The sequence below is a fragment of the Pseudonaja textilis genome, chromosome 2 (assembly GCF_049901715.1).
Source record: "Pseudonaja textilis isolate UNSWEBS1 chromosome 2, rPseTex1.2, whole genome shotgun sequence".
Taxonomy (NCBI): Eukaryota; Metazoa; Chordata; class Lepidosauria; order Squamata; family Elapidae; genus Pseudonaja; species Pseudonaja textilis.
The window spans coordinates 248,444,333-248,460,426 of NC_141991.1; the positions used below are offsets into that span (position 1 = coordinate 248,444,333).

General features: G+C 45.8%; 1 protein-coding gene across 1 annotated transcript in view; it reads left to right on the forward strand.

The window, feature by feature from the left end:
* The window catches only part of LOXHD1 (lipoxygenase homology PLAT domains 1), a 198,413-nt gene that overhangs the window by 164,638 nt on the left and 17,681 nt on the right, over window positions 1-16,094 (forward strand). The window contains exon 37 of the mRNA XM_026713916.2: window positions 11,381-11,558. Coding sequence (XP_026569701.2) covers window positions 11,381-11,558 — 178 coding nt within the window. The remainder of the gene's footprint in view (window positions 1-11,380; window positions 11,559-16,094) is intronic.

Below are 16,094 nucleotides of genomic sequence, written 5' to 3' on the forward strand. Positions count from 1 at the left end.
TTTCCAATTTTCATAGTCGCCCCATTTTTAAATAAGAGCTACAGGAGGAGAAGGAGGAGGAAAAACTGAATTTCTGATGGGGCAAGAAATGGGAGGTGTAGAATTTGGGGGAGGGAAAATCTACCACTGACACTCATTTCTTTGTTTACGGTAGATTTCCATGTTCAATCTTTCTGCTACTGCTACAAGCTATTGTGAAGAGAAATAGGAAGAGGGAACATCGTGTACATCGCTTTGAGCTCCTACACAAAAGATGGGATGTAAATGAGTACATCAACAAACACAGTTGACCTAGTACTAAACTGATCTAAGCTAGAGTCAGGTGGTGTGTAAATTAAATATGCAAATAAACAGGGACACAAAAACTTTCAGACCTGAATTCTCCAAATCCCCCTCTTCTCAAAAAGTTATCTCTGGACTATATATGTAAGAAAAAGAAATCTTGTCCTTCATTTATTCATCTGGCAAAGATTTCCAAGGCCAAGTTCACTGTGAATTTGTATACATAGATATATGTATGTGCAGTATGGAAGGTGCTGGACTTGGACTGGGGAAACTTAGTTTCAGGTGTCTGTGGATATTTTCAGTCGTCCAGGTCATGTTTGTCCCAAAGGTGTTTTTTTCAAAAGGTAACTGGACTTTCTTTGTTTTTCCCTGAAAACATTTCGCTTCTCATCCAAAAAGCTTCTTCAGTTCTGGACTTCATGGTAAGATGGAAGGATTTATATATTCTTGGCAGTCCTTTGGTCGTTAATTATCCCTCTGAGAGTCATTGAGGCCACTTGGAGGTTTATCCGTGCCCTGAGGATCACCTTAGTTTCAGGTGTATTCTCAGTCATGGAAGCTCCCTCAGTTACTCTGAGGCCAAGTCCCTCACTCTTCCATAGTGAGGGGGTTGCTGTTGTGAGGAAAAGGGGAGGAGGAGCTGGTATCTGTGCAGCCTTGACCCAAAAGGTGCCTTTTCCCCAGAGGCAACTGGACTTTCTGGTTTTCCTTTGAAGACATTTCGCTTCTCATCCAAGAAGCTTCCTCAGCTCTGACTGAATAGTGGGGAAAGGAAGGATTTATATTCCTTGGAGACAGCTGGTCATTTGCATCCTTTTAGAGGGTCGTTGAAGCACCTGGAGGTTTATCTTATGTCCTCAGGTCTATCTGTGTGGTGCAAATGGGAGTGGAGCGGAGATGGTATTCAGCAGATTCTGACCAGTGCTGGAGAACCGGTAGCGGAAATTTTGAGTTGTTCGGAGAACCGGCAAATCCCGCCTCTGACTGGAGATTTTACAGTCCTTCCCCTGCCATGCCCACCAAGTCATGCCCACCAAGCCACGCCCACAGAACCTATAGTAAAAAAAAAAATGAATCCCACCACTGGAGCCTTCTTGGAACTGCTGAAAGGACTGGGGGAGGGGGGTGCTGCACGAAGAAGAAGAAGAAGAAAGAAGAAGAAGGAGAAGGAGAAGGAGAAGGAGAGGAGGAGGAGGAGGAGGAGGAGGAGGAGGAGGAGAGAAGAAGGAGGAGGGGGAGGAGAAGAAGAAGGAAGGAAGAAGAAGGAAGGAAGGAAGAAGAAGAAGAAGAGGAGGAGGAGGGGGAGGAGGGGGGGGGAGGAGGGGAAGAGGAGGAGGAAGAAGAAGAGGAGGAGGAGAAGGAGAAGAAGAGAAGGAGGAAGAAGAAGAAGAAGAGGAGGAGGAGGAGGAGGAGGAGAAGAAGAGGAAGAGGAAGAAGAAGAAGAAGAGGAGGAGGAGGAGGAGAGGAAGAGGGGGGGAAGGAGGAGGAGAAGGAGAAGGAGAAGAGGAGGAGGAGGAGAAGAAGAAGGAAGGAAGAAGAAGGAGGGAGGGGGAGGAGGAGGAGGGGGAGGGGGAGGAGGAGGAGGAAGAAGAAGAGAAGAAGGAGAAGAAGAAGAAGAGAAGGAGGAAGAAGAAGAAGAAGAGGAGGAGGAGGAGGAGGAGGAGGAGGAGGAGGAGGAGGAGAAGAAGAAGAAGAAGAAGAAGGAGAAGAAGAAGAAGAAGAAGAAACAACCACGCCCACCCAGTCACATGGCCATGCCCACCTAGCCATGCCCATAGAACCAGTAGTAAAAAATATTTGCATCCCACCCCTGACTGGAGGACTGAGAACATCCGTAGACATATGCTGCCTTGAGTTCCTGAAGAAAAAAAACTAGACCCAGGCGATAGAACAATTTTCTTTTTCTGGCTGGTGAGACAAGAAATGGACCAGTCCTGCCTGGCTCCATCTGTTGTGCTGAAGATGTACTAATGTTTTAATCAACACCATTGAAACGATTGCGCTCCTCATTCCAGTGGGCTCCTCCTTCGGAGGCCGCCTAAATAAATTCCATTTATTGTGGTTGAGGACTTGGAAACAGGCTGAAGAGAAATTTCTTTTCTCTTTTTGGCAAAGGGATACAGTTTGATAACGTTTTCCACTTTTTTTTTCCCTCCCTTATCTTGGCAGAAAGGAAGAGCAAGGAGATCTGTGACTATCCAAAAAAAAGAAAGAAAGAAAGAAAGCCAAGTGTAACATATAATTTCCCTCAGTGGACACTCTGCTATTAGATGTTATGAGAAAAGCATGCTGGCAATGTGCCAGGGCACCTGGTATCCATCACAAATCCACATTTTTGAGTGGGTGGGTGGGGAAGTCTCCTTCGGGGAAAACGTAGTTACTATGGACTTTTCGAAAGAAGGCTCCATACTTGCTGGTGGTGGTGGTGGGTAGACGTTCAAAACAGTTTTCAATGCCTGCAATTTTAGAAAGGAGCATTTAAACTCAGTTCATTTTCACTTTTGTTAACCAATTATTTTACTTTTAGAACCGCATCTATGCAGACAGGAAAGCACATGCAGACACACATACCCAACAGTGGTGGGATTAATGTTTTTTTTACTACCGGTTCTGTGGGCGTGGCTTGGTGGGCATGGCTTGGTGGGCATGGCTTGGTGGGCGTGGTAGGGGAAGGATATACTGTAAAATCTCCATTCCCACCCCACTCCAGGGGAAGGATACTGCAAAATCCCATTTCCTCCCCACCCCACTAGCCTGCTTTCCAGCTCTGTTCTCCTGTGCAGGGCAACCAAAGAAGAACTGAGCCAATCATCTGGGACTTGGGAGGCGGAGAATAGATGGGGGCGGAGCCAGTCAGAGGTGGTATTTGCCAGTTCTCCAAACTACTCAAAATTTCCGCTACCGGTTCTCCAGAACTGATCCGAACCTGCTGAATACCATTTCTGATACCCACACAGACACAGTTCTGAAGAAGCTGCAGACGTTATGAAGAACTGAAGAAGCTTCTTGGATGAGAAGCAAAATGTCTTCAAGGAAAAACCAAGAATGTCCAGTTGCCTCTTGAAAAAGCACCCTTCGGTGACTGTTCAAAGTTACGACAGTGCTGAAAAAGTGACCGTATGATCGTTTTTCGCACTGATGACCATTGCAGCATCCCCATGGTCAGGTGAATAAAATTCAGGTGCTTGGCCACTGACTTGTAGCTATGACGGTTGCAGTGTCCCAGGGTCACAGGATCCCCTTTGGTGACCTTCAGACAAATGAAGTCAATGGGGAAGCCAGATTGATTAAACAACTGTGAATGAATGAATGAACGAATTCTTTATTGGCCAAATGTGATTAGACCAGTGGTGGTATTCTACCGGTTTGGCCCAGTTCAACTGAACCAGTAGTAAAAAAATGCTACCAGTTTGACCAACCAGTATTTCCGACGATCAGCTGTTCCAACTATCAGCTGTGCCGCACGATTTAGATTAGCTAGAAAGCTAATTTGGTCCTGTTTAAAGCTCTAGGAAAGAAAGGATGCAAAGATTTATCTGGGAAAGCAAATGAGGGCGGAGTCTTCTTGGATGAGAAGGAAATTGTCAGATTTCTTGCTTTCTAGCTAATCTGAACCACACAGCACACCTGATTCCCCCCTCGGTGTTGTGGTTACCTTCAAAATGCTCATTTTTTTAGCACCCAGGAGGCTTCCCTGAGGCCCACTAGGCCAAAAGTGGAGCACGTGGGGGTGGGGTGCTGCGAAAGAAAAAAAGAGAAAGAAAGAAAGAATGAAAGAAAGAGAGAGAGAGAGAATGAGGAAAGGAAGGAGGGAGGGAGGAAAAAAGGAGAGGAAGGAAGGCACACAAGCCTTGGCACTAGACACAGCTTCAGAGGATGCTTTGAAACAGCACAGCAATCCAGGTCTGGAAGGTACCTCGGAGGTCATCTAGTCCAACCCCCTGCTCCAGAAAGTGAGTTTCTGTCTGACCCACCACCACCCCGGTCACATTATCAAATAGCCACACCCACCCAGTCACATGACCAAACAGCCACGCCCACCCAGTCACCTGACCACATAGCCATGCCCACCAGGCTACGCCCACCAACCACGCTCACAGAACCGGTAGTAAACAATTTTGAATCCCACCACTGGGATTAGACAGACAAGGAATTTGTCTTGGTGTGTATGCTAATAAGTGTTACTGACTTAACAACTTGCAATGATTCACTTAACATCTGTGGCAAAAAAAATAATAATAGGGCAAAACTCACTCAGCTAGTATCTCACTTAGCTTAGCAACAGAAATGTTGGGCTCAATTGTCATCATAAGTCAAGGCCTGCCTGTATTGAAAATGCTCTTGGTGTGTTGATTTTTCCATCCTAAACGCAGTGAAGATACAGAACTGTCCAGGAAATGAATGCATGAATGACGACTCTATTTTCTGGCTGTGCACTCTGTGCAGATGAACATTAAGCCATTTTGTTTCGAAATCTTAGTTTTTCCTAAACTGTAATCCTCCAATCCTGTGAAGAATGTTGTAAGTGCCAGCGAGGTGCCAATAACTCACTGGTTGCCTCTAGATATTTTTTTCCTTGGAAAGCAATGTGGAGATATTTATGTTTCTTCTTCTGAATCCCCCAGGTAGACCACAGCCTGGAATATTCTGGTGCTCCTTAATGCAATATTTGAGAAAAACGATCTTTCTTAGGGGACTCTGCCCTCATTAGCTTTCCCAGATAAATCTTTGCATCCTTTCTTTCCTAACACTTTAAAGAGGACCAAACAGAAACATGTTGGTTGAAAAGGAGAGATACATACTGTATTTGCAGAATTGAAAACTATCTCTCCTCCCCCTCCTCCTCCTCCTCCTCCTCCTCCTCCTTCTCTCCCTCCTCCTCTTCCTCCTTCTCTCCCTCCTCCTCTTCCTCCCCCCTTCTCTCTGTCTCTGTCTCTGTGTGTGTGTGTCTGTGTCTGTGTGAGTGTGTGTGTCCCTCTTCCATCTAGAAATCACTTAAATTGTATCCGACTCACTGGAATCAATAAAAAGAGGGAAAGGAAGAAATCTGGAGAGAGTTGCAGAAGATAGAAAAGAAAAGTAATCAGCCGTTCTGTCCCTTCCATTTTAAGCCCATTGGTGTGATACGATAGGATAACAGAATTGGAAGGGACCTTGGACCATCTTCCATTTTGTACAGACAGGGTGTCAGTTGGTTTAGAATCTTTTGTGTGATCCTTTCATAATCACTGTTCACAATTTATATCAATTTCACATTGTCAAACTAACATATGCTTATCTATTTATCAATTATTAATTATCCTGCTATTTATTCCATCAATATTATATTATGCTGTCATCCAACGGTTATATACGTCTACATTATATTTTGTATCAGTCTATTAAACTCAAAGACCTCGTTGAAAGGGACAGAGCTAACAGAAGGGTAAGGGGAACCTATACAGCTAGAACTGCTGCAGAAGTATCTTCTAGTTGTAAAAATGTGAGGCTTCTTGTGTAGTTGCATACTGTTTTATATGAAGTTCTTGTCATCTAGGACAGGGGTCGGCAACCTTAAACACTCAAAGAGCTTGTGATGACCCGGGCCGTGGCACAAAAGCAACAAAGTCACAAAAATAGGTAAAGTCCCTTTTAAAACAGTCTTCCCAGCTGCAGCCAATGAAGGGGATCAGGGCCCTTTCTTCCCCCGTAAACCACGCAACTCATGTTGCTCCCTTATCCATTCCTCCCTGTGTGCCCTAGGATGAAGAGGGGGTGGACCTGAGCCTTCCTCTGAATGCCCAGCTGGACTGTGCTCTTCCTCAGTTTCCTCCACAGCCACTGGAGCCACACTCCCACTCCCTGTCGGCTGTTCCACCTCTTCCTCGGAATCAGATTCCAACAGGGGCATGACAGAGCTGCACAGGTCCTAACCAGAAACCCCCCAGAGCTGGCCAGAAGTCTGGTTTCCCCACCATAGTGTCTCTTCCTAGCTCAGCATGCTTTTTGCTCTACCTATCTTAACCAAAAGCCCTATCAATTGAGAGACCGACTGGTAACAAGGAGTTGCAGGAGAGGGATGAAAGAGCCACATGCGGCTCCAGAGCCATGGGCTGCCAACCCCTGATCTAGGACAAAGAGAAGAGAGAACATTATTATTTTAAGCAGGTTGGAACCATAAGACCAGAGAGGACTGTTTCTTATCAATAGGAGGGAGAACTTAAAAGCAACAGCAAAAAAAGGTGACTACATTCTATTTGCCCAATACAGGTAGTCCTCAACATATGACTACAATTGGGCCCAATGTTTCTGTCATTCAGTGAATTTTGCCCCATTTGAAGACCTTTCTTGCCACCTCTATTAAGTGAATCCTTGCAGTGGTCAAGTCAGTAACACAGTTTTTAAGTGAATCTGGCTTCCGCATGGACTTTGCTTGTCAGACATTTCAAAAGACCATCACGTAACCCTAGGATACTGCAACTGTCACAAATATGAACCAATTACCAAACATCTGACCCCAGGATCTTATGGATGCTACAATAGTGTGAAAAACAGTCTTAAGACAATAGTCACTTTTTTTCAGTGCCGTTGTAACCTTGAACGGTCACTACATGAACTGTTGTAAGCTGAGGACTACCTGTAGATGACTTAGAGCAGTGGTCCACAACCTTTTTTGTACCACGGACTGGTACAATCCACAGACCAATCCATGGACCAGTACCGGCATCAGCACGCATGACCAAGGCAAGGCGAGCTGAGCGACCAGCCAGCCAGCCATCCCCCGCTTCTCCCCACCACCTTCAACTCCTCCTTTGTACCTTCTTGTGGTCGATGGGCTTTTCGGGCTCTTTCTTAATCTCCTCCTGAGTAACGTGAGACTCCACCGTCATCAGGATGGCTCTTCGTTCGAAGCCGCACCTCACTCTTCGACGAAACTAAGACGCGAGAATTCCTTCAGCACCCAAACGCCGCTTTCCAACTGACGACTAACAAGCTCACCCGGAAGCACTTTCTCAAGCGCCGTTGAAACAAGATGGCGACGCCCAAGCAAAATAGGCGGCCCGGTACAAAATGATCCATGGACCAGTACCGGTCTGGGGCCCAGTGGTTGGGGACTACTGACTTAGAGGATGACACATTTATGGAGTACTGTATGGAGTACTCTAGTACTGGAGTACTAGATAAGTTTATCTAGCTTTTAAGGAAGTTGTCAAATGACTATTTTTTAACAGAGATGGAACCAGCCCAACATTAACCCTGAATTGCTGATTTATTCTGCTGTTGACTCTCCATCTATCGTTTAACCAGAGGTGATGAACCATAGCTCGTTTATGACTTGTGGACTTCAACTTCCAGAATTCTTGAGCCAGCTATGCTTGCTCAGAAATTCTGGGAGTTGAAGTCCACAAGTCATACTGTTGTGGCCTGTCGGCCGCTGGCCCCTTTGGCAGCCAAATCAGATGAGGAGGCAGCGTGGGAATCAGGGCCGACATTAAGGCAACTTAAGAGCTCTGAGAGGCAAGAGGAAATGGAGCTGTCAGAGATAAAGGCAGAACCTCAGTCCATCAACCCTCAGATGGAGAGTCACAACAGGCCCCCAGATCTGGAGGTGGCTGATGAGGAAGAGGAGGAACAGCTGAGACCAGTCTGCCTGATGCACAAATGTGCAGAAGGCAGAGGAGAGGAGAGCAGTGGAAATCTACGGGCTGATCCTTGGGACAGAAGAACCACCATTGCTAGCAAAGGCAACCCTAGCTCTGGGGATAAAAGGCAGGGGGCGGAGATGAATAGATGTGGCAAATTCATCTCCCTGTCGGTCAGTTGCAGATAGCCTGCGCTCCTGAATCCTGTCTGGAAATTATCAGAATTCTTCTTGGAATCTGCAGCACCTTCTGAGCATGTGTGTGCATGTGTGTGTGCTGCTGAAAGAAAGCAAGTGCATCTTCCAGGTCTTCCTGTGTGAGAAGAGATAGAGAGAGAGAGAGAGACTCTTGGTGTGTTGGACCAGTTCAGGGAGAAAGAGAGCGAGTGTAACTTTCCACAGAACCAGGGGTGGGATTCAGCCAGTATGGACCAGTTTGGGTGAACCAGTAGTTCTGGCAATTAGTGGACCCCACCTGCCCTCCCCTGCCCTAGTCTGTCCTATGTTTCTGTATTTTTCAGCCCAGCTGATTCGCGCGGCACAGTGGATTGCCACGCATCAGCTGTTTTACTCATTGGGGCTGGAGCAGAAGGTTTGTTTTAGAGCTGAAAATGAGTGGTTTTGAAACGTACACATGCGCAAAGCGCAGACTCACCAAACAGTTGTTACACCAGTTGTATCCCACCACTGCACAGGACTTAGAGATTTTGTTAGCCTGCTGTGAGAGAGTGGCCACCGGTGCCTCCTACTAAAGGGAATGTTTTGTTAACTGCAAAGGACTTGTCCTGTTTGGGAGCCAGGTCAGAACATAAACGGGCCACTGGTTCCTCACCCCTGACCTGAACCCATGAGATTCTGTCACACGACAGCTCCTCCCATGAAATACCCACACTCCAAATTGTACTTCGGTAGATTTCAAAAGCACAGTGTGAAAACTGATGTGGCCTCACATCCATTTCGAGTGGAGGCACATTAGAACATAGACATATGGACGTCATTGTGGGGGTAGCGCACAGATGGTGCACAGCCAGTGCTAAGTAAAGATAAGGAAGCCAATTAAAGCTTCGGCCTGATCATTCTGGTTGCTAGGCAGATACACGGAACACCAATCTGAGCTTCCCTCATTTCAGGTCTGTGACAATACAGGTAGTCCTCGACTTATGACACCACTGACCCCAACCTTTCTGTTGTTCAGTGAGGTAACCTTTCTTGCCTCTGTTGTTAAATGAATCACTGCCATTAGTAGCCTGTTGTGGTTTGCCAGAGCCCTGAGAAATTGGCAGCAGACTCGGACAGTGGCCCAGTTCTGGAGTCTGGGGAGGGCTCGGACGAGGTCCTGCGTTTGACACAGAGATGGGGCCAGGGCCATCTAGGAGTTATGTGCTGACTCCGGAGCCTCCAAAATCTGACATCAGTGAGGCAGAGGAACAGAAGGATCCTGTTCCCAGTGTGCACTTGCACAGAGCTGCCAGAAGGCAAGAACAGCTAAGACAAAAGGGGTGACTCAGGAGTAAGGCTTGGGGATGATTGGCCCCCTCCCATAAGACATAAAGGAGGAGCAAAGGGACATGAGCCTTTGCAGGAAGCAACTTTGTTCATTCTGGTCGGCTTAAACTCTGAAGCTCCGTGTTGACTTTGTGCGCCATTTGGCCTTGTAAAACATCTAATTGGCAATTTAGTCATTGGCAGCATTTCAAGGGAGATAAAGGTGGGTGCTTATCAGCCTTATCCTGAGGGACTCTGACAGACTTCTGTTGGTCTATTCCCTGTTTGGGACTTGTTACGGGCTATGAATGCATATAATTCACAGCCGTTGAAATAAAAAGAGGATTTTGGGACTAAGTGAGTGATTGTTATGGTCTCAGGAAGCCTCAGTCAGAACATAATCCGGCTCTTAAGTGAACCAGGCTTTCCCGTGTGAGAAGGTCGCCGAAGGGGATCACATGACCCCGGGGACAGTGCAACCATCATAAATACAAGCCAGTTGCCAAGCATCCAAATTCCGATCACGTGACCCTTGGGGATGCTGGAACGGTCGTAACTGAAAAACGGCCCTAAGTCATCCCAAAGGTGCTTTTTTCAGGAGGCAACTGGGCTTTCCTGTTTTTTTTTTTTCAACTTCACTACAACTGTTGAGTGAATCATACAGTCATTAAGTGAACCTGGTTTCCCCATTGATTTTGCTTCTCGGAAGGGTTTGCACAAAGTGATCGGGTGACCCGGGGACACTGCAGCCATCATAAATGTGAACCAGTTGCCAAGCACCTGAATTTTGATCATGTGAGCATGGAGAGGCTGCAGTGGCCATAAGTGTGAAAAACGGTCATAAGCCACTGCTTTTCAGTGCCGTAACGTTGAACAGTCACCGAATGAGTGGTTGTTGAGGAGTACCTGTATCCTCAATTTCTTTGAGAGTACATCCTTGCCATAGAACAGAATAGCAGAATAACAAGAGTTGGAAGGGACCTTGGAGGTCTTCTAGTCTAACCCACTGCTCAGGTAGGAAACTATACCATTTCAGACAAACGGTTGTCCATTCTCTACTTAAAAACCTCTGGAGGGTAGCTGTTCCACTGGCTAATTCTTCTCACTGTCAGGAAATTTCTCCTTATTTCTATTGGTTCTGTCCTTGATTGTTCTGACTTAGGCTTCCCAAGATCATGAAGCAGACTCCTCGTCCCGATAAAACCCCTTTTATTTAGATTAAAGTGAATTCCTCTCCAGCAAAGTCCCAGCAAACAGTCTTTCATGAGATTTCACAACTACAGACCTTTATCTGACTTGGAGAGTTGCCAGGCCAATATCTTCCAAACGCCACGCTGTAGCAGCAATTACTTGACAAGAAGTCAGGAACAGATCTTCACCCTAATGAATTGAACTAATTGTCTCCTGCAAACACCCCTCCCCCTTTCGCTCCTCTTTATTCCCTATGGAAGGGGGGCATTCACCGTCCACCGGAGCCTTTACTCCCGAATCGATCCTTGTTCCTTAACTGTTCCCTTCTTCTGGCAGTTCTGCACATGTGCACACTGGGAACAGGCTCCAGCTATTCTTCTGCCCCACTGATGTCCGATTCCGAAGGCAGCTGATAACAGTCAGATGGCCCTGGTCCCGTCTCTGCCTCCAGCGCAGAGCACTTGCTGGCCCATGTTCAACCCCAACCTCCTCGCTGTCTGTGTCTGCCACCAGCTCCGCCGGCAGGCTACAACATTGATTAGTTTCCATCTATTGCTTCATGTTATCCCTTCAATTGCTTTGGAAAATATATTGACCCCCCCTCTTCTTTGTGGCAGCTCCTTAGATATCGGAAGACCGCTCCTCATGTCACCCCACATCCTTCTGTTCATTAAACTAGACATACCCCATTCCAGCAACGGTTCTTTATACCTTTTAGCCTCCAGTCCCCTAATCATCTTGGTTGCATAGTTTCATTCAGCTGGAATTCATTCGGTTTGGTGGTTTTTTTTTTCCTAGGTCACCATGAAGAATTTGTCCACTCAAGAAGTTGCCACGTTCACCTACAGTGACTGGCTCTCCAAGCAGTGGGGCGACAATTTGACTCTCCAGTGTGAGATTGCAGCGATGATCAACGATGAGCTGATGATGGAAGAGACAACGTATGTTATTCAGGTGAAAACCAGCAATATCGGAGGTGCGTTCCTATTGGGAATACCAGGTGTAACTCAAGACTCTCGTCCACACTTCTATTGCCACCGCAGGTTACAGGTAGCCCTTGACTTACAGGCAGGGCTGTCTTAACACCTGGGCCTGATGAGCACTTGACCGTAAGCCCCACAAGCATAGGGGACCCCTACTAATCTTTGTATGTTAACCCTTCGATGCACCTTGTATCCTATAAATACAGCAACATGCTTATTACATTTGATTGCATTTTATTATTAATACTAACATGCAAATATGTGTTTAATTTTATCGACCATTTACATTTTATTCCTGTGAATAGTTGTCGAAGGAGGCCCCAGTACACTGCTTTGCCCGGGGCCCATAATGCTGTGAAGGCGACCCTGCTTACAGGACATTCGTTTAGTCACTGTTCAAAGTTACATGAATTGGCATCCTTCGGTCTCAAGAGACAATGGCATCGTGCTATGAAACCGATAACTGCCACTTCCCATGTTGTTTCAATGCTGTATGCAAAGCGGGAGTGTCCTCTCCAGATGTTCTGAGCCAAACTTTGTTCCAAAAAAACAAACACGAAACAGAGATAAAAGCAAAACCTTTTAATGCCTCTCTGCGAAGTCCATTCATTCACAGTTAAAAGGCTATTAAAACTAATTATCTCTGATAAGAACGAGCCTTGCTGAGGTTGTGCAAGGCTGCCAGAAGCACTAGATTAAGTTGCCAAAAAATATTCCAAACAAAAAGTCTTCAAACACAAACCAAGATAGTTCCGAACTTCCACAAGGCTTGAAGTACAAAAACTTCTTTGCTTCCTGCAAAGAACTCCAGTTTCTCAACTGGCTTTTATCTCTTAAGGGAGGGGCCATTACCGTGCAGCCTTATTCCCGAGTTGCCCATGCTGCTGCAGCTGCTCTTTCCTTCAAGCAGGCCTGCGCACACATGCACTTGGCACAGGCTCCTCGGGGAAATCTTCATCATTGCTGCCAGCCTCCACAATCTCCGAAAATAGCATTCCACTCCATATCGTCCTGGCCCCATCGCTGCATCACACACAGGCCCCTCATCTAAGTCCTCACTCTCCAAGACCTCAGCCGTCCACACCTGCTGCCGGTGAACCACAACACTAGAGCAGGAGGCCTGGGTAATTTAACATGGAGGATAAACTGTTACCCAATAAGAAGATTTCCCCTCTCTCCACACCACTGAAATTGTCTAATGGAATGGCAGAGCCGATACGATGAGTTCCCGCTGCGTTGCAGGAGTTACCAGAACGTGATTGTACACAGTCACGAACTGCTTCCGGGGCTCAGGCCCCGGATTTGGCCTCGAGGTTGACTCCGGAAGCCTTTTCCAATAATAGATATAGCCACAAGGCAGTGGAGGTTTGAAATCAGAGTTTCCCTTCTCCTAGAAGATGCTTGTACCATTTTATCTGCTGTTGGGGCATAAAGCCTTCTTCTGCCTTCAAAAACTGTTGGCCATCTTTTCCTGTAACCCTGTAACTTACGAGGTGCTACTAGCCAGGCCAGCTGGACCAAGGTTTTTTAAGGAGGTTTTACTCCTGCGGCACTCCTCCTCACTCCAGGAGGCCCAGCTCGGCTCCATTTGCAGTGCCCGTTATCTTCCAACAGTCACTATTCAGAGTTTTGGAGTATTAATTCAACACCGGAAAAAATAAACACAGATGGCTGATGCTTCATTTAACATCTTTATAAACATAATAAGTAGATTTTAGAAACCAGTTGTAGATTTCTCCAACATGGAGCAAACTCAGACAGAAACATGTTGCAGGTAACTTCAGTAGCACACAGAAACAGACACCAGTTTTACTTCAGTTCAGCAGGCAAGCAGAGGGGAGAAGCAGATTCATTTTCAATAGACAGACTCAGAGCTCAACACAGCTGCAGAGTTGCAGAGCTTAATACAGAGCCACGCCTAGGCTACTTTTAGTTTCAGTTTCCAAACAGTTCTCATTGGCTGACTTCGTTGCTATGCCTATTCATTGGCTGACCTTGTTACCAAGCTCCATTCCAGTTCCTGAATATACTCTGACATCATTTTCCGACCATTCCAATCTACCAGCTGTTGGCCCATCCGTTTCTTCACCTCTCTGTTTCTTCCACAAATTCCAGCCTCACCGTTAGTTTATCAAGCTTGTCGCTTTCTTGCCTTTCCCTCCATACATTCTCCCACTTCCACATACCAATCTCTACAATCCAAATTCTTCAAAAACCTCTCTGCACAACACCTCGGAGTACCATCTGCAAACACGTGCAAGCGCGGTCGCCATCTTTTTTTTTTAAAAAAAAGTTACAACAGCACTGGAAAAGGTGACAGACGACCGTTTTTCACACAACTATTGCAGCATCCCCTTGGCCATGTGATCAAAACTCAACCACTGGGCGGTGCCATCAAATCAGTTGTGGAGACAAAATACAGGTATTCCTCAACTTACAACCCCAATTGGTTGTAAGTTGAGGAATACTTGTATTTTTGCAAACATCTAGTTGTAAATGTTCAGAAGAATAACCCACATTACGTATCTGATATTAGCACAGTTGAGAAAGTCCAGAAATATTTCACAAGAAAAGTTCTCCACTCCTCTACTCGTTGCAGAATACCTTATGCCACCAGACTTGAAATTCTAGACCTAGAAAACTTTGAATTACACCGTCTTTGGTCCGATTTAAGTATGGTATATAAAATCATACATTGCAATGTCCTACCTGTCAATGAATACTTCAGCTTCAACCACAACAATACACGAGCAAACAATGGATACAAACTCAAGGTAAACCGCACCAAACTTGATGGCAGGAAATACGACTTCAGCAACAGAGTGGTCAATGTCTGGAATAGTCTACCTGACTCTGTGATTTCTTTCCCAAACCCCAAAAACTTTCACCTTAGACTGTCTACTATTAACCTCACCCCTTTCCTAAGAGGTCTATAGGGGGGCGTGCATAAGCGCACCAACGTGCCTATCATCCCTGTCCTATTGCTTCTTTTTATTTTTTCTTATTTTTATCCATTTCATGTATTCATAACTATGTATGTACTTATACCTGTTATCTAATAATCACTTGACAAAATAATAAATAAATAAAAGTTAATTAATTAATTAATTAATTAATGACGGTTGCTGTGTCCCACGCAGAGTCAAAGAGGGAATCCAGATTCACTTAACAACCGTGACTAAATTAACAACTGCAGGGATTCACTTAACAACTGTGGCAAAGAAAGGTGGCAAAATAGGGCAAAACTCCCTTAACAACTGTCTCACTCCAGAACAGAAATTTTGGGCGCAACTGTGGTCGCAGGTTGAGGACTTCCTGTGTATTATCTTTAGAAGCAAAGCCAGCATGATCTTTGGAAAAGTGCACATAGCCCTTGATAAATTTATCCAAATGCTTTGGGGCCTTCTTAGAGGTTTTCTCATTTTGCTTTAGATAAAACCTGATATAAAACTAAGGATATATCAAGCTTTGGAGAGAGATCTCGGTACCCGAGAGAGACTGGAATTCTTCAGGGATTTTTCTCTTAAGTCCTCTGGATGGGTTGGAGGATACATCTTGCTCCAGCTCACAGTTGAAATATTGGCAGATATTAGTCTCAAATATTGACAGTGCTTATCAAATGATGTAAAAATTGAAAGTGATTTGAAAAGGTCGAGATTCTCTCCTCAAGCGTTAAATCCCCACTTCTTCTTTTATAGGCCATAGTTACTTTCAGCAAATGCATTCAGCGTGTTCCAGTTTTACTTCAATTTTGTGCATTTATAATGTTCTAGTTTGACTTTCATTTTAGGGTCCGGCAAGAATCCAGGAAGTCGGTTCATTTGGTCCTTAATTAACCATGTTCTGCAAACACAGCTTATAATCCTGTTCGTTCCTGATGCTTACTTGGGTTAAGCCAGTTGCTCCCTGCTTCCCTCTGTTCCTTCCAGATGAAATCTAAAAGTTTATTGCCAAGAGATTGGAGCAGCAACATGGCGACTGATTCTTCAGCCGTTGGACCCATTGTTTTCCTAGCTGTTCCATTCCTGCCCCATTTCGGCGCTCCTCAGAAACCAATGATCAGCTATTGCTGGAAATGGGAATGGGGGCTTCATAATAATTCATGAGACTCTACAGTGGGGTCTTGCATTTCTCTGATGGCACTGTCCCAAGTGATGGTGATGATGATGGGGGAGAAGAAGGAAGAGGAGGAGGGGGGAAGAGAAGACAGGAAGAAGAGGAAGAGGAGGAGGAGGAAGGAAGAGGAGGAGGAGGAGAGGAGAAGAAGAGGAGGAGGAAGAGAGGAGAAGAAGGAGGAGAAGAAGGGGAAGAAGAAGAGGGAGGGGGAGGAGAGGAAGAGGAGGAGAAGGAGAAGAAGAGGAAGAAGAGGAGGAGAAGAAGGGGAAGAAGAAGAGGGAGGGGAGAGGAGGAGGAAGAGGAAGAAGAAGGAGGAGAAGAAGAGGAGAAGAGGAGGAAAGAAGGGGAAAGAAGAAGAGGGGAGGAGAGGAGGAGGAGGAGGAGAGGAGGAGGAGGAGGAGGAGAGAAGAGGA